General features: G+C 37.0%; 2 protein-coding genes across 2 annotated transcripts in view; both read left to right on the forward strand.

Moving 5' to 3' along the window:
* The window catches only part of LOC135226158 (obscurin-like), a 432,842-nt gene that overhangs the window by 248,534 nt on the left and 164,308 nt on the right, over positions 1-20,000 (forward strand). Inside the window, 8 exon segments of the mRNA XM_064265599.1 lie at positions 4,077-4,239; positions 5,027-5,319; positions 9,761-10,816; positions 11,003-11,291; positions 11,440-11,724; positions 11,856-12,407; positions 12,661-13,837; positions 18,097-19,255. Coding sequence (XP_064121669.1) covers positions 4,077-4,239; positions 5,027-5,319; positions 9,761-10,816; positions 11,003-11,291; positions 11,440-11,724; positions 11,856-12,407; positions 12,661-13,837; positions 18,097-19,255 — 4,974 coding nt within the window.
* Positions 13,742-18,123, forward strand: LOC135226369 (eukaryotic translation initiation factor 3 subunit A-like). The gene is made up of 2 exons (XM_064265844.1): positions 13,742-13,854; positions 16,920-18,123. Exons 1-2 carry the CDS (start codon positions 13,852-13,854, stop codon positions 18,087-18,089), a joined length of 1,173 nt encoding a protein of 390 aa, XP_064121914.1. The 5' UTR covers positions 13,742-13,851; the 3' UTR covers positions 18,090-18,123.

Raw genomic sequence — 20,000 nt, forward strand, 5'->3', positions numbered from 1 at the left:
AACATAAAAGAGCCACAACAAAAAGAAACCCTAATGTAAAACAGCCCCAACATAAGAGAACCCTAAAAATTCAACAGCCTCAACATAAAACAACCCTAACATTAAACAGCCCCAACATAAAACAACACTAATATTAAACAGCCCCAACATAAAACAACCCTAATATTAAACAGCCACAACATAAAAACAACAACCCTAACATTAAACAGCCCCAACATAAAACAACCTAATATTAAACAGCCACAACATAAAACAGCCCTAACATGAAATAGCCCCAACATAAAACATCCCCAACATAAAACAACCCTAACATGAAACAATCCCAACATAAAACAACCCCAAAATAAAACAGCCCCAACATAAAGGAACCCTAACATGAAACAGCCCCGCCATAAAACAACCCCACATTAAAAAGCCCTAAAATTAAACAGCCCCAACATAAGACTGCCCTACATTAAGAAGCCCCAACATAAAACAGGCTTAAAATTAAAAAGCCCCAACATAAAAGAACCCCTACATAAATACGTGCACAAATCTCTCTAACTCATATTATCGACCTCCCCCATCAGACAACCCTGACTTGAAAAATTCTTATACTCCCAAAAACCTGTATTTTCGACCTCATAAAAAAAAGTGAGTGATTTATTTGTTGAATGTTGTATTCTAGTAGCATATCTAATAAGCTTTTCAAATTGCCTCTTATCTTCTGCACTACTATTACTCTCTTTTTTATATGTATAAGTCACACAATCTCCTATTCGTTTCTTTCCATTCTACGAAAGGAAAGTTGAAGTCACCTAGATAGGAGAATAGTCCCAGTCCTTGTGATTTCAAATACATATATCATCCAAATTTTTCAATTATTAAGTCAAACTCTTTTTTAGTATTAGGAGGTCTATATATACTATGGTTTCATCAATTTTTTCAGATTCAAAATTTCTTACCGCTATTAGTTTACATTCTAGTTAACTATATTTCTCATATATTTTTCCCTTGTTTTTGGTCTTTCCCATATATTGGCGGGGGGGTGGTAAAGAGTATAATATATAATATTATAATATATTAGTATATAATATATATATATAATATATATAATATTAATTATATATTTATAATGTATATAATAATATATATAGGGTATATATATATATTATATATATATATATATATATATATTATTATATATATATCATGTGTGTGTAGTGTGTGTGTGTGCGCGTGTGTGTGTGTATGTGTTTGTGTGTGTGTGTCACAGAGAGAGAGAGAGAGAGGAGAGAGAGAGAGAGAGAGAGAGAGAGGGAATAGGTGCTTTTGCATCTCTCTGTTTTGATTTGTGCCTGACTCTGTGTTTTACCCCTTGGCGAGATCAGAGAGCAGGTGACGAAGCTCTTCAGGATATCATCAACTCCTCTTATACTCACACTCACACCCCCCCCCCCCCACCCCACAACAAATAGATTCTTAATATTTTTTATATTCATTATTTCCAATCAAAGTTTCGAGGACCAATTGATGCCCATTCAGTCGTGAGTTATTGTTATTATTACGTATTATAATTATTGTTGGAATATTTCTCATCGTCTTTGGCACAGCTAAGGGTATTTTAACGACACACATTTCACCCATATTTATTAACTGTATGTGTTTGCCAAAAGGACTTGTTGACATTTCATTAAAAGGAAGTTTACGGGCGAGGATAAGGCTTTGGTCTGTTGAACATATTTCCCAGGAGAGCTGTTTTCTGACACTGAATATATGTAACGAATGATTAAAGGTTGGAGGATGAAAAGCGAGTGCATTTATATATATATATATATATATATATATATATATATATATATATATATATATATATATATATATATATATTATACTATATACACTATGAAAACTTTATGACCTAATATAAATTATTTTCGACAACAAGACACAAGCTTTAGACAAAATAGTCCCTTGATAAAGTAGTATACATGTTATGAACTTCAAGTGAACTTACTGTCCTCTCTCTCTCTCTCTCTCTCTCTCTCTCTCTCTCTCTCTCTCTCTCTCTCTCATTCTCTGTTCTCAATTTACTCGGGCTCACTTAATTGGATGTTTATCCTTGTCTCCAAGTTATATATGAGGAGTTAATTGCTCATTTCACCTGGACAGATAACGAAGGTTGTACCTGGAGTCCTCTTGATTATTTCTGGTAGGTCGAACACTTCCATTTCCTGTTAGCCTGTTAGTTCTCAAGTTCCCTGGGAATCGTTTGATTAGTCCAACCTGTCTTGTTCGTTATTTTCTGGAAGTCCATGATTGCCAGGTACACCAGTTTACGGGTCACTGTTGTTGGGAACATTATCAAAGGCCCTTGATGACTTCTGGTTTCTTGGTCAAGAATGACCTGATGCCTCGTTGGGGTAATACGTGAGGCAAATAATTGCTTCAGCTAGAGAGGCTGAAGATATTATTATTAGGACTGTTAATTCTTTTGTCAGTTGTTAGCAGGATTGCCCTAAATGTTGCGTGTAATTTTTTAATGAAAATTTGACTAGCAATTGGTGATGAGGCTTTGGAAGAGAGATAAGACTATAGATTTAATATTGAAGGCACCTTTTAGAGTTAGAACATAAAAATAAAATTTTGGGACTGATACCAATGTCAATGCCCTGGAGAGGGCACCTTTCTGATTTAGCAGCATATGATGAAAAGGCCCATTTTAAGGTTAGCTATATATAATGAGAAGGCAAATTTTCGTTTAAGTAATCTTAAATGAGAAGGCAGTCTTTGGGGTTTGCAATCTATAATGAGAAGGCACCATTTGGGATTAGCAATCTATAATGAAAAAGCACCTTTTGGGGGTATACTTACTTAGCTTATGCAAGGTACCTTTTGAGGTTACCATTATAATGAGAAGGCACCTTTTAGGATTAGCAATATACAATGAGAAGTCACCTTTTAGGATTAGCAATTTGTAATGAGAAGTCGTCTTTTTGGTATTAGCAATCTATAATGAGAAGTCACTTTTTGGGATTAGAAATCTACGATGAAAAGGCATCTTTTGGAGCTAATATTCTATAATGAGAAGTCATCTTTTTGGGATTAGAAATCTACGATGAAAAGGCATTTTTTGGGGTTAACATTCTATAATGAGAAGTCATCTTTTTGGGATTAGAAATCTACGATGAAAAGGCATTTTTTGGGGTTAACATTCTATAATGAAAAGTCATCTTTTGGGATTAGCGATATAATGAGAAGGCACCTTTTGGGATTAGCAATATACAATGAGGGGACACCTTTTGGAATTAGCAATACAATGAGAAGGCACCTGTTGGGATTAGCAATAATTAATAATTCATCTTTTTAGGATTAGCAGTATAATGAGAAGGCGCCTTTTGGGGCTAATATTCTATAATGATAAGTCATCTTTTGGGATTAGCAATCTGGAATGAGCAGGCACCTTTTTGGAGTTAGCAATATACAATGAGAAGTCACCTTGTGGGATTAGCAATCTATAATAAGTCATCTTTTTAGGATTAGCAATATAATGAGAAGTCATCTTTTGGGATTAGTTATATAATGAGAAAGCACATTTTGGGGTTAACATTCTTTGATGGGAAGTCATCTTTTTTGGATTAGCAATATACAATGAAAAGGCACCTTTTGGGGTTAACATTCTATAATGAGAAGTCATCTTTTGGGATTAGCAATCTATAATAAGTCATCTTTTGGGATTAGCTATATAATGAGAAGGCACCTTTTGGGGTTAACATTCTATAATGAGAAATCCTCTTTTGGGATTAGCAATCTATAATAAGTCATCTTTTGGGATTAGCAATCTATAATAAGTCATCTTTTGGGATTAGCAATCTATAATAAGTCATCTTTTGGGATTAGCAATCTATAATAAGTCATCTTTTGGGATTAGCAATCTATAATAAGTATCTTTTTGGGATTAGCAATATACATTGAGAAGATACCTTTATGGTTATGCTCACATATCCTATGCAGAGGCTTGTGTTGTCCTGTCTCCAAAGGCCTCTTTCTTGCTTTCTGCAAACTCACCTAACGACCTGTTCTCTCCTCCCCCGCAGTTGCCAGAGACTTCCCTGGCACCCCCCAGCAACCCGAAGGCCATCGAGTTCTTCCACATCGAATCCTTGACCCATCCCAACTTTCCCATCCTCATCGAGGCACGCACGCCCGAAATCAAAGAGGCCTGGCTGCAAGGCATCAGGGAGTACGTTGTTGACACAGGTAAGAGGCGCCAAGTGCTCCCGAGTTGTTGGATTTAGAGATTCTGAGTTGACAGAAATATGCTGAGTTTATGGATCTGAATCTATATGCACAGGAAAAGTGCTTAGTTTATACATAAAATGCTGAAGTTTTGGGAAGAGAGAGATTCTAGTTTTATTTGAAAATGTATTCATTCGTTTATTAGGTTTAGAATTTCTAAAAAAAAAATATTTCTTTCATTTATTTACTAGTGAATTTTTCCTCGAAAATCTATTCATTCATTTATTTAATTTTGAATTTTTGCTTGAAAATCTATTAATTGATTAATTTAATTTAGATTTGTTACTCAAATTTATTCATTCATTTATGTAATTTGAATTTTTCCTCGAAAATCTCTTCATTCATTTATTTAATCTTGAATTTTTACTCGAAAATCTATTCATTCATTTATTTAATTTTGAATTTTTACTCGAAAATCTATTCTTTCATTTATTTAATTTTGAATTTTTGCTCGAAAATCTACTAATTAATTTATTTAGTTTTGAATTTTTACTCGAAACTCGATTCATTCATTTATTTAATTTTGAATTTTTGCTCGAAAATCTATTAATTAATATTTAATTTTGATTTTTTACTCAAATATTTATTCATTCATTTATTTAATTTTGAATTTTACTAAAAATTCTATTAATTCATTTTAAATTTTACTAAAAAATCTATTAATTTATTCATTTTATTTTTAATTTTTGCTCAAATATTTATGCGTTCGATCATTTATGGATTTTTTTTCATTTGTCTCCCGCTACAGCATCCGTCGAGGACTTGCTGTTCGACGACGAACTCCGCGTCGTGTCCCAGGACATCGACGAGGAAGACGCAGGCGTCATCTCGCCTGTGCCCGAGGTCCAGGACTTTGAGGACCTTCCTGAGGACGGGGAAGCCGCCCCCGTGCCATCAGGAGGAGTAGTAGTAGTAGGAGGAGGTCTCCATCCTCCTTCAGAGCAGGTAGAGGAACACAAATTATTAGCAGAGCAGAAAAAACAACAACAACAACAACAACAACAACAACAACAGCCCACCCAAAAGGCTTCTTCGGACCAGGTAAGACGAGGCAGTTCGCCCTTCCCCTTCAGAAAGGCTCCTCCGGGTCTTCTCTCTGACCTTCTCTCTATCTCTCTGTCACGCCCCTGTCTGCGAGCGAGAGGAAGGGACTTCGTCGCAAACACGCACGCCCACCCCCCCCCAACGCCTACCCACCTCCGGGTGGGGTGGGTGAGAATTCCTGTGGGGGAAGGGAAGGGAAGGGAAGGGGGTTAGGGTGATTATTATTATTGCTCTCGTGCAGGTGGTGTGTCTGTCGTGTGGCTTCTCTCTGTCTCTCTGTCTGTCTGTCTGTCTGTCTCTCTCTCTCTCTCTCTCTCTGAAGTTTGGGGAATGCTGAAACAGGCTTAAGGGCTTCATCTTATTGGGAAACCTCTCTCTCTCTCTCTCTCTCTCTCTCTCTCTCTGAAGTTAGGGAATGTTGAAACAAGGCTTAAGGGCTTAATCTTATTGGGAAAACCTCTCTCTCTCTCTCTCTCTCTCTCTCTGTCTTATGTCACATAGTTCAAAGAATCGTGTGCCTCTTCTAGCACAAAGTATAGGATCTTAATCTAATAAGAATCAACCTCTCTCTCTCTCTCTCTCTCTCTCTCTCTCTCTCTCTCTCTCTCTCTCTCTCTCTCTGCATAACATCTAGGCCATATGACATCACTGAATCTTTACGAGACGCCCCCAACCTCACCCCCTCTCCCAACCTAAGCCCGCCCGAGAAGAGATGCCTCAAGCAACCCAGATTCAGGAGCAGAAAAAAAGAGCCCCCTTATTTGGGTTCTTTTTGAGACAAGGAAAAAAAAAAAGAACGCGCGCTGTAATTTATGTCTAATAAAAAAAAAAACTCGTTACCTCGCATGGGAATACCTGGATAGTTTTTTTTTTTTTTTTTTAAATCTTTCCCTATGAATTCTGAAAACTATCTCTGTGACAAATTGCAGAGCTGTTGGACGACGACTGGAGGATTTGCAAAACGGGAAATCTTAAACCCTGACAAATGGACATTTATACAAAAATACTGACATGTCAGTCATCTACTGAAAGTTTCTAAATGTCTATCTATCTAGATATGTCTATCTCTCTATCTTTCTATCGATTTATCTACATGAACCTACTTCTATGGACACACAGACACCAGATCGACATATAGGTCAATCAATAGTCCTCACAGTTTATATATATATATATATATATATATATATATATATTATATATATATATATATATATATATGGATGTATGTATTGACGTATGTATGTATATATGTATATTTTTATATATTATATACATATTATTCATGTATATTTGTAATATATATATATATATATATATATATATATATATATTTATATATATATATATGTTTATATAATTGTTTTTATAATCACACGAACAGACTCGTCTTTAAAACCTTTTGCAATAATATTTTTGACAAAAAGACACTAAAAAAAAGACATGCATATATTGATTAGCTTTCCATTCATTTGTATATTTATTGGATTATTTCTTTATTCTTTTATCACTTGAACAGACTTCTTATCCTCCTAGCAATAGATGGGAATTAGACATTGCATATTTTTAACTTAGCCCAGTATGGTAAATGGACAGACATGAACGCTCTATCATTTTGTTTCTTAATGAATTTCACGTACCTATATATAAGAAATTTAAGGAGAAAATACCAGACAGATAATTTATCATAAAGCAAAGTGATAGATACAAATAATTTATCAAAACCATTGTAGACCTACTTCACTTATCAGCATAACAAAATAACAGTACTGTACAGTTTATCAGAAAACTAATCTGTACAAAGTCTACCCACCAGAAATAGCAGATACGCCCAGTTTGCCAAAACAATTACTTATAAAATCCACCCACCTATATAGAAAAATAACAGATTTACAGTTTATCAAAACACTTATTTACAAACTCCACCCACAGCTTATCAGAACAGTTATTTACAAACTCCATGAGATAATACATTCCACTTGAATGTCCACCACTTAGAAATAACAGGAATCAGTAATCTAAAATCACTTAACATTTCAATCTCCTTCCAGCCAACCTGACGAGAAAACTCCTGCTTGTTTGCTTGCTCTTCAAAAAAACACTGTCCAGGATTCCCATGCGAGCGTTGCTTGCAAGTTCGTTGTTATTTATCTTTTTTCTTCTTTTATTTGTGGCTTTGAAGATGCTTTTGTGAGCCCTTTATGGAAAAGCGACGCCATGATATTTTTTTGTCTTCTAATTTTGCGTGTCAAGATAACCACAAAAATGTCTGTCTGGCATCAGACGTTGCCCAACTAAAATAATATAATCATATCCTCGACCTATTTCATTTAATTTTTCTTTCTTTCAGGTGGGAAAAATATAACAGTGTTTTGGTGAATTGTCTTCCAATATATATACAATACTCTATTTTATGTTTTATCTTGTTTGGTTTGTGTAAAATTGTATTTTATTTTCAGTATATTTGAACATTGATGTACTGTGTATTTACTTACTGCTGGAAAGAATTTATTGGAATATTGTAATGTTACAACATTTTTATTCATTCTTATTACTTTCCATACGAGCAATTGAGGTATTGTAACAGTTTTAGGCTATTTTGTGTGTTAAAAAGGGACTATTAATGTTTTAATTATAATGGGGTTAGTTCTTATGGCAAAAACATGAAATGATTTTAGTGGGTAAATCCAATGCCAATCTAATTCCCTATGAGATGATTTCAACAGAAAAATCTAGTTCCTTAGTGCATTGTAGGAGGTAGTAATTATTTCTTAAAACATGAATTTTATAGATGTGACTGTATTCATTAGTCTACTGTTGCAAATGAGCTGAATTATACTTCAAACTCTAAAATGAAAATCTCTAAATAATAAAACACACTAATAGGCTTCATCATTAATCACATAAGGCTGTTATTACACACTTTTATTTTTTATTTTCCTCATTTGAGAATATCAACCAAATTGGATGTTCATTTGAACGAATCTCTGTTCATTTGAATAAATCTGTTCTTCTTTTTTTTTTCTTTTGCAGACTCTAACACACGAAAACATAACACTGTCATGTTTTCTCATATACATTATTTTTCATGTGTACTAATGTATTTTACAGAAACACATTTGATTGTCTATGCATATTGCATTCTTATATGACTATGCATATCTACAATCAAGCAATTGTATACAGTGTACATATATACTTATAACCCCTCCTCATTTTTCTAAGCACTTTGCACATTTAACTACGATGGAATATTAAAGTGAGTCTGAAATTTATGCCAATTTTCACATCTGCTTTCAATGAACCATGATATGACACGCCACATGTACCATGATTCCAACCCCCCACCGCCCCCCCTACCTGACCTTCAAATTGACTGGAAAAAGAAGAACATGTATTAAACAGGGGAAAATGTACCTTATGTCTATATCCAGTGATAGGGTTTTTGTCTGCAACAAGGCGACAAGGTTCTTAGATCTTGTCAAATTTGGCATATTTATGCACTACGTAGAGCTGAGCTGATTACTTTTTTTGGACACATTGGTATATATAAATAGTATATATAATGTATATATGTGTATTAGGCATCAATGTATACATACTCATATGGTCTTTCTTTTTGCACAAAACTAAATAATTATTTCTCAGATAACTTTTGTTATATAATCTGTTTCCAGTTCCTTTTCCATATATTAATCAATTCGATGTACTTCTCTCTCCCTAAATAAGAGAGAACTTACTTATGATGTATATGAAATATTTTCCTTCATAATCCTTTATTATGAAGGGCATTCAACTGTGAAACTAATTTGTGTGAAATCACTTAGGGTCTGCTGTTTATGAAAAAAGTAAACCTTATTTAAGGCAATCTTGATACATATGAATAAAAAATTCTAAGGATTTGCTTTGGTATTTTATGAACTTGCATATGTGTCTATATATACCATAATTGGTTCTTCTGTACAAATACACCTATAATCTTCGTGAAAATTGTAAAGTTGTTCCCTTAGATTTTAGCAAAATTCTAATACAGTGTATCAGATTCACTCTTGGTGCAAATCACCACAATACAGCATCTAGATAAAGTCATCATTATTAATATTCATAGTTACACGTTAATTCTAACCAAACAAAGATGGGATGATACTTTCTTGTAATAAGTTGCTTGAGCAGAAGTTAAATCCTGGAAAACTAGATTATTTGATATTTCTCAATTACATTTACCCTTTACAATTAAGTTTTACGCAATTAATTTTGGTGAGACCCTACAAAATTAGCTTAGTTTGGTGCAATATGAAAGACTAGAAGTAATCAAACTACAAAAATATAAATCCCTTAACATATCGTTAAGGTGTCGCCTTGTTCTCCTGACGCAATCTTGCAGACTCCTAATCAGTCATAAGTCGTAAGACCACTTTCACCTCCAAATACCCGACAGGAAACCACTACTATTTTACAGTTGGAAGATGAGCAGGAGGCATCCCACCTCCTTCTCTTGAGCGCAGAGGCAAAGGACGCTGCGGGCGATCAGAAAGAGTACCCAGAAGAGAAAAGTTCTTTTATTGCCGATACAGAGGGCTCTGATGGACAAAGGAAGAATGATCCTTGGGACCAGGACTCTGATTCTGTGCCCACTAAAAGGATGCGCTTCGAAGCAGCAGAGGGAGATGATTACAGTGAGGGAGACACCAGGGATGATGATGATGCAATGTTTGAAGAGGAATTTCAGAGGTTTGCAGCCACAGGAGATAGAACATTTACTGCAGAAGGTCCTTACCTACAAGCAGAGTTTACAAAAGCCATCGAAGAAACGGTTGGAGAAGAGGTCGGCCACGCAGAAGAACAAATTAAAGTGGGAGAGGAACAAGTTTATGATGAAACATTGCAGGACACCCAAGGAGAAATGATCACTGAATCTCCACAAGTGATTGACAAATGGGGCGATCGAGATACTTCTCCTCCTTTAAGAATTCAACCCATTGCTAAACCTGAAGAGGAAGCTGCTGTAGAACTTGAATTTGAAGTAGTAGAGGGCAAGGCAGATAAACTACAAACTCAAAAAAGTGAAGAGATGCCCCATGAAGCTAAGGAAGAGGAAATTGACATATGGGGCGATCGAGATACTTCTCCGCCATTGAGAATTCAACCCATTGCTAAACCTGAAGAGGAAACTGCTATAGAACCTGAATATGAAGTAGAAGAAGACAAAGCAGATGACCTAGAGATTGAAATAGGTGAAGAGATGGCCCATGAAGCTAAAGAAGAGGAAATTGACATATGGGGTGATCGAGATACTTCTCCGCCATTGAGAATTCAACCCTTTGTTAATCCTAAAGAAGAAACTGTCATAGAATCTGAATATGAAGTAGCAGAAGGCAAGATAGATAAACTACAAACTCAAGTAAGTGAAGAGATGGTACATGAAACTAAAGAAGAGGAAATTGACATATGGGGTGATCGAGATACTTCTCCGCCATTGAGAATTCAACCCATTGCCGAAACCTGAAGCGAAATGCTATAAGAACTTTGATTTGAAGTCGTAGAAGGAAAGGCGATAACTAAAGATTGAATTAAGTGAAGAAATGGAACCCCCCCAAATGCTAAACTAAAGAAGAGGAAATTGACATATGGGGTGATCGAGATCTTCTCCGCCATTAGAATTCAACCTTGCTAACCTGAGAAAGAAACTGCTATAGAACTTGAATTTGAAGTAGTAGAAGGCAAGGCAGATAAACTAGAGATTGAATTAAGTGAAGAAATGGTCCATGAAACTAAAGAAGAGGAAATTGACATATGGGGTGATCGAGATACTTCTCCGCCATTGAGAATTCAACCCATTGCTAAACCTGAAGGAGAAACTGCCATAGAACCTGAATATGAAGTAGTAGAGGGCAAGGCAGACAAACTACAAACTCAAATAAGTGAAGAGATGGTACATGAAACTAAAGCTGAGGAAATTGACATATGGGGTGATCGAGATACTTCTCCGCCATTGAGAATTCAACCCATTGCTAAACCTGAAGAAGAAACTGCCATAGAACCTGAATATGAATAGTAGAGGGCAAGGCAGACAAACTACAAAACTCAAATAAGTGAAGAGATGGTCCATGACTAAAGATGAGGAAATTGACATATGGGGAGACAGAGATACTTCCCCGCCATTGAGAATTCAACCCATTACTAAACCTGAAGAAGAAACTGCAGTAGAACCTGAATATGAAGTGGTAGAAGGCAAGGCAGTCAAACTACAAACTCAAATAAGTGAAGAGATGGTACATGAAACTAAAGAAGAGGAAATTGACATATGGGGCGACAGAGATACTTCTCCGCCATTGAGAATTCAACGCATTGCTAAACCTGAAGAAGAAACTGGCATAGAACCTGAATTTGAAGTAGTAGAAGGTAAAGCAGATAAACTACAAACTCAAATAAGTGAAGAGATTGCCCATGAAGCTAAGAAGAGGAAATTGACATATGGGGCGACCGAGATACTTCTCCCCCATTGAGAATTCAACCCATTGCTAAACCTGAAGAAGAAACTGCCATAGAACTTGAATATGAAGTAGTAGAAGGCAAGGCAGTCAAACTACAAACTCAAATAAGTGAAGAGAAGGTACATGAAACTAAAGAAGAGGAAATTGACATATGGGGCGACAGAGATACTTCTCCGCCATTGAGAATTCAACCCATTGCTAAACCTGAAGAGGAAACTGCTATAGAACTTGAATCTGAAATAGAAGAAGGCAAGGCAGATAAACTAAAGATTGAAATAAGTGAAGAGATGCCCCGAGAGGCTAAAGAAGAGGAAATTGACATATGGGGTGATCGAGATACTTCTCCGCCATTGAGAATTCAACCCATTGCTAAACCTGAAGAAGAAACTGCCATAGAACCTGAATATGAAGTAGTAGAAGGCAAGGCAGACAAACTGCAAACTCAAATAAGTGAAGAGATGGCCCATGAAACTAAAGAAGAGGAAATTGACATATGGGGCGATCGAGATACTTCTCCTCCATTAAGAATTCAACCCATTGCTAAACCTGAAGAAGAAACTGCCATAGAACCTGAATTTGAAGTAGTAGAAGGTAAAGGCAGACAAACGCAAACTCCCAATAAGTGAAGAGATGCCCATGAAACTAAAGGAACAGGAAATTGACATAAATGGGAAGCCTTGAATCGGAGATACTTCTTCCGGCCCATTAAGAATCAACCCAATGGTAAACCTGAAGGAAGAAAACTGGCCACAATTAGAAACTGAATATGAAGTAGGGCAGAAGGCCAAGGCAGACAACTACAAACTCCAAGGCCAAGTTGAGAGTTGGCCCATGTAACCGAAAGAAGAGAAATTGAATATGGGGTGCTTCGCAGATAACTTCCCTGCCATTGAAGAATTCAACACAATTGCTAAAAACCTGCAAGAAGAAAGCTATAGAAACCTGAAATATGAAGTAGTAGAGGCTAAGGCAGACAAACTACAAACTCAAATAAGAGAAGAGGTGGTTCATGAAACTAAAGAAGAGGAAATTGACATATGGGGAGATCGAGATACTTCTCCTCCATTGAGAATTCAACCCATTGCTAAACCTGAAGAGGAAACTGCTATAGAACTTGAATTTGAAGTAACTGAAGACATAGCAGATAAACTAGAGATTGAAATTAGAGAAGAGTTGGTCCTTGAAACTAAGGAAGAGGAAATTGATATATGGGGAGATCGAGATACTTCTCCTCCTTTAAGAATTCAACCATTTATAAGAACTGAAGAGGAACCTGTCCTAGAACATAAAGTTGAAATCCAAGATGAAGATAGTTATGAGATTTTAGAGTCTTCAGAAACTAAAATGGCTGAAGATACTGGCCATGAATCTCTGCCAGAAGAAATTGATATATGGGCCGGCCGTGATACCTCCCCTCCGTTAAGAATTAAACCTGCTTTTAGAGTGGAAGAAGAAACTTTGATGCAGTCTTCAGCTGATGTAACTGCAGAACCTGAACCAACATATGAAGCTGTGCAAGAGCCTGGGATCAGCAGTCACCGTGATACTTCCCCGTCATCAAAAAAAGATACAACCGTTAAATACGAAAAAGAAAAGATAGGAATTGAAGCGTGGTTTGAGGGTGATTTGACCCCACCGTTACGAGTGACATTCCCTCCTGAGAAGTTCGAAGACCCTTCTGAAATTGCTTTTGAAAAGACTGGTAAATTCATTTGCTCTAAAGTGACTAGGAGGCAGTCAAAGGAGCCTTTAACATCACAATCTCAATCAAATTTACAGGCCACTGACCACAAACATTATCAAGACACATTACATGGTGAAGGCGCACAGGCTTCAGTCACTGGCCACGCCCCACTTGCCCTAAAGGAAATTCCATCCCAAGAGCATATTCCTTTGTCCACAGAAGAGCCCAGAGAGCTTAGGGTAAAGATGATAGCAATGTTTGCTTATAGAGCATTACAACCATGTCTCGTCCTCTTCTGTACCTGCTACAGAGCCTTCTGCCAACATTGTTGCCCGATGTAATCAAGGACTCATGGTAAAGACAATTTAGTTTAATTGTAAATGTTAAATTTGACTGGAATTTCCTAATCTGGTACTTAATTTTTTTTAAATCACTGGTGGAAATATCGATGATATATTTATTAGCATTCATGTCGTTTTCATAAATATTCATAAATTTTGCTGTTAATCATTTAAGATTTATAGTTTCACTTGCACTCATCAGTGTTACTAATTTGTATATTTTGGGTAATAATTCTACTTTTACAAGCTAAATAATCCCTAAGAGCCATTTTTGTTTTATATCGCAATAATTTTCTAATTTTCTTGTTAAAAATTGATTTGGTTTCATTATTTTCCAACGTTTCATTTTATTTGTTGACTTTAAGTTCGCTCTTGTTTGTGAAGAAAGTTTATTTTCATACGATGTGGCATTTCTGTCTTTGTAGCAGGTAAATTAATTGACAAGTTTAATTTCCATGCTCTATATGTCTGATTTTTTTCTCTAACAGTTCTCAAATATAGCTTATATCACGCGTACAGTGTCCAAGTATCTTCTGTATCGCTGTCCTCTTTCTGTTGATTAATGAAAAAGTATAATTAATCTAACTCATTGTTGGTCTGGCTTAGATAAATGTCTGAGGTAGAATGACACCTTCAAGGTAATTAATCGCCTCCGCAGCTCTGCTGTTATGTCGAAGTGCTGGAGCTTTGGTCCTTTTGTGTTGATGGGCTGGTCAAGAAATGGGGCTCTTTGGTTCGGGTGATTCTGTCTTGCAGTAATGTGGCATGAGCGGACAAGCTAAGGGATTTTGGAGAACTTGAGATTAATCCTGTGTAATTCCACGGATGATTTAAGATTGTCTTTGCAATACATTGAAAAATTATGAGGTGACACCACAGATAATGTAGCGCCTCTCAAACAATTAGGTTTATATGACTCCCCTGAATCTTGCTGTTTTATCTGTGTGGTTCCACAGAACACTGAGGTAATGTCTAAGAGACTCTGCAAAGTAACATCTATGTGATCCTATGGAAAACTTAGATATTATCCATGTGACTGCAGAATACTGAGGTAATGTCTAAGAGACTGTGTAAAATAACATCCGTGGGATCCTATGGAAAACTTAGATAATGTCAGTGAGACTTCATGGCAGACCAAGAGAGTATCTGTGACGACGCGGGAATGCTGGACGATATCTTTGTGACTCCAATCTTTCTGAGTTGTGCTCGCTTCATTCAAGGATAGGATTGCTGATACCAAATGCCAGTTTTAAATGACCAGAGCCCTGGAGTAAATCATCATGCTAGTAATGGGATTAAGGCCTCAGATTGAACACCTTCGATGGGACATTAAACTTAAAAAGGCATGGAATATCACTGAAGTAAGCATGCATGACCAGGTGATTTTATACAGTTAAATGGGAGTTATCTATGGGCACATCAGCTAGAGTAATAGACATGATTAATGTTATGAGTCCTTAATTCATTGTCAGAAATCTTATAAATTTCATGACTGACTTACACAAGCAGACGAAATTTGTTACTAGGTAGTGAATCAACAAATCTTTTTCTATTGATTTTAATGCCCGGACAATGCTAATTCATACAGGGCCAATGCTTTTCTCCAAATAAGAATATCAAATTCAATGGAGTTGATTTGACTACATCATCGAGAAATTATTTATTTTAATTTATTCTTTAGCAATGAATGGTCATAATGCTCTACTTCAAATGTTTCAAATAATACAGTTGTTTTGTGTAAACTGTAGCATAGTGAAGAAACACTGTACATAGCACCAAGGCATATACTACAGTCCCTCCAACCACAAACTCTGATGATGATGATGATGATGAACTCCAACCCATTTCAGTGTCTCACTGCTAGAACTGACACAACTCCTGCGACTCTCATACTGTTCCCTTTTGCTTTACCTCACTTAACACTTACTTAACAGACTCACAAGATGGCAATATTTTGAGGATTGCCCGAAGAAACTTGCTTATGTGGTTGTCGATTATGGTGAGAAGGATTGGCTGGAATGCATAAGGTGATTTTACTCTGCAGACTTTCTCGCAGAGTTGCTTCATTGATTAAAAACTGCTATTGTTTTAAAAGTTAGCTATGGTTCGTTAGTTTTGCCCTCCGTGCTGAAAGGGTTAAATTATTAAGCAGTATTCTGTAAGTAATTGTCATTCCAGATAAGCGTGACTACTTAATTAAACTTTAAAAATGAGTTATTAAGTCAACAAAGATAGGGAGGTAATTTGTTTTTAAATACTTTATCAATAAATAATTCATTCATATCATTTAAAGCTAGGTCTGTCAGACAATATAAGATGCCTAACTAAGAAATACTGAGTTGATTTAAACTAATTACCTCATTACGAAATAATAATGGCAATTACAAGATTGTAATTAGCAACCAGTGGCAAGTTTTCTCGGACACCTCAACTTACAGCTTCGTATTCCAAACTGTACTTCCGTTGACATATGTACTGATTACACAGTACAGCTGTAACTCATAACGTTGTTCAGTTACATATAAACCTGCAACTGAAAGATAAATGAATGAGTGACGTACTGATAACAAAGAATTTACCTATAGAAAATAAGAACTTACGATGACATTTGGACATTTTAGTATATTTGCTTAACTGTGCATATAACTTCAAAGTTGACTAAATCACCTCTACTGTAAACCATTTTGATTCTATAGCAACTTTACCTTAAGGTTTAGAAATACAATTTTGTTGATTTTGATATCATTCTGGCACTTCTTTTTTTAATTTCACATTTATTTTATTTTGTCTATCAATACTATGTCTCTGTTAACAGACTGTTTTTAGAAGATTAGCAGCTGCATATTAATATAATTGTTACTGATATTTTCTGTATTTAGCAATCCCAGAATTTTTCTTTTTCATGTATGTTAAAAATTAGATTTACTTCTTGAAGATTATTTCATGATTCTCTTTTATTTTTTACTATTTTGATTTATTTTGTTGCTATGCAGTTCCATCTGATCCATTAATTTTGTTAGGAAGGTCTCAGTCTCACATACATTCACCCTGAAAACTGACATAAAACAATTTATGCAGGAAGAAGATAGTTTAGAGGAAATTTGGAGCGAGGGTAGCTCTCCGCCACCAAAGAAACCAAAATTTACTGAAAAGACCCAGGAATTCTACAGTGCTGAAACGAGCTCAAGAACCACTGTTGGGGAACACTATGAAACAAAGGGGTACTTGGTAGATACCGAGGGGGCAGCATATTGCCCTGAAGTAGCATATAAGGAACCAGAATCTGAGGAAGAAGCACTGATCGAAAGGTGGTTTGACTCTGATGTGAAGGAAGTCAAAGTACAGAAGCAGGAGATAAGTGAACACAGGCAAGAGACATCAAGAGAATCCTTATTCACACAAAAGCACAAAATTGTGGAGGAAAAAGAATTTGAGCAGGAGGAAGAATTCAGGCAGACTAAGGAATTTGACATTTGGGGTGCTGAGTCACCACCTCTTAGGTCAAGAAGAGCCATTCCATTTGCTGACGAGAAGGAAGTGGGTCTTCCAAAGGCTCCGGAGGAGTCACCAGACGAGGGTCTGATTGACCGATGGTTTGTATCCGAGAGCAAAACCACAAAGAAAGAAGAGAAGCAGACGTACGAATCTGAAGAAATATTCACAACTAAAGAAAAGAGTATCAAGCTAGAAAGTACAGAAGTAAAGGAATCTCAGGAATTTGACATTTGGGGAGGTAGGGACACTTCTCCACCACTTAGAATCAGTCAGGCTAAGCGACCTGGCGAAGAAGTTTCACCACCAGTTACACCACCAGAAGAAACCAAGCCTAAAGAAGCTGAGATTGATATCTGGGGTGGCAGAGACACTTCTCCACCACTGAGAATCAGTCAGGCTAAGAGACCAGGTGAGGATATTTCACCACCAGTTACACCACCAGAAGAAACCAAGGCTAAAGAAGCTGAGATTGATATCTGGGGTGGCAGAGACACTTCTCCACCACTGAGAATCAGTCAGGCTAAGAGACCAGGTGAGGATATTTCACCACCAGTTACACCACCAGAAGAAACCAAGGCTAAAGAAGCTGAGATTGATATCTGGGGTGGCAGAGACACTTCTCCACCACTGAGAATCAGTCAGGCTAAGAGACCAGGTGAGGATATTCCCCCACCTTACACCACCAGAAGAAAACCAAGGCTAAAGAAGCTGAGATTGATATCTGGGGTGGCAGAGACACTTCTCCACCACTGAGAATCAGTCAGGCTAAGAGCCCAGTTGAGGATATTTCACCCACCACCATTACACCACCAGAAGAAACCAAGGCTAAAGAAGCTGAGATTGATATCTGGGGTGGCAGAGACACTTCTCCACCACTGAGAATCAGTCAGGCTAAGAGACCAGGTGAGGATATTTCACCACCAGTTACACCACCAGAAGAAACCAAGGCTAAAGAAGTTGAGATTGATATCTGGGGTGGCAGAGACACTTCTCCACCACTGAGAATCAGTCAGGCTAAGAGACCAGGTGAGGATATTTCACCATCAGTTACACCACCAGAAGAAACCAAGGCTAAAGAAGTTGAGATTGATATCTGGGGTGGCAGAGACACTTCTCCACCACTGAGAATCAGTCAGGCTAAGAGACCAGGAGAGGATATTTCACCACCAGTTACACCACCAGAAGAAACTAAGGCAAAGGAAGCTGAGATTGATATCTGGGGTGGCAGAGACACTTCTCCACCACTGAGAATCAGTCAGGCTAAGAGACCAGGTGAGGATATTTCACCACCAGTTACACCACCAGAAGTAACCAAGGCTAAAGAAGCTGAGATAGATATCTGGGGTGACAGAGACACTTCACCACCATTAAGAATCAGTCAGGCTAAGAGACCAGGTGAGGATATATCACCGGCAGTTACACCACCAGAAGAAACTAAGGCTAAAGAAGCTGAGATTGATATTTGGGGTGACAGAGACACCTCTCCACCACTAAGAATTAGTCAGGCCACAAGACCAAGTGTAGAAGAGCCTTCACCTCCAGTTACCCCGCCAGAAGAGAGCAAAGATAAGGAAGTTGAGATTGATATTTGGGGAGATCGAGATAGCTCCCCTCCACTGAGAATTGCCCAGCATCTAAGCAGAGAGGCAGAGTCACCAGAAGCGGCAGAGATTGAAACAGCTTCCAGAGTCTCAGATGAAGTCACAGACCTGTTCGAAGAACTTGTAGGGGAGATCCAAGAAGGCGACGATAACCAAGGCGATTTCTGGTCAGAAAGAGACATTTCTCCTCCCCCGCGTCAGGTACCCGTACCCGAGTCCCCAGCAGTGGCTAAGGCTCCATCTCCAACGTCAAAAGAAGAGGAGAAAGCAAAAGATAAGGATATCACAGATACAACACAAGAGTTTAGAGAATCATTGGTAAAGAGACTACTTTTCGGTCGTTTCGATAACATTTACCAGGGGCTGCAATTGATCAGATGGTTAGGTGAAATCTAGTAAATATATCTTTTAACCCAAAATTGATTAATGCCTCGTAATTTTATATTTTCCACATTAAAATATTGAATAATTTTATCCAGTAAATACTGATCTCTAAAAAAATCTTGAAATGTAAAATAATGGGCGTAGCTCTAAGCACTAACTAAAAAAAATGTCCCTACTGATGACTGTGAGTAGGTAGGTACTAGCCACGAAAATTCATAAATTGTAATGACTACATTAGATAATTTTTTTTCTAGAAGTGAATGAATTTTGAAAAAGTACGAAAAGTTTACAATAGGACAGATCTAGTAACAGGAGCCACAGCACTAAGAATGAGATTCGATTTTTGCGGCAATGGTCCATGGTGGATTGTTTATTCTCTGTTCATCAAAAGCTTTGGAAATTATTCATAATTTCCCCTATTGGTTTATGGATGCATCCCCACTAAAGTGAAGCATTGTCATAAACACATGTCAAGAACTTATTAAATACATGTCAAAGACAAGTTGGAAACAAGTCAATGACCACAGGTGGAGAATGAATCTTCGGCAAATACTGGATGATAGTATTATGCACTGGTTATAATACCAATAGGGTGTTGACTTGTACTCAGTATGTTTGTGATATGTGTGTGATAAGTTCCCGACGTGTGTTTGTGAAACAGAGTTTTACTACGGTGTAG

Source organism: Macrobrachium nipponense, chromosome 14, assembly GCF_015104395.2.
Source record: "Macrobrachium nipponense isolate FS-2020 chromosome 14, ASM1510439v2, whole genome shotgun sequence".
In the NCBI taxonomy this organism is placed as follows: Eukaryota; Metazoa; Arthropoda; class Malacostraca; order Decapoda; family Palaemonidae; genus Macrobrachium; species Macrobrachium nipponense.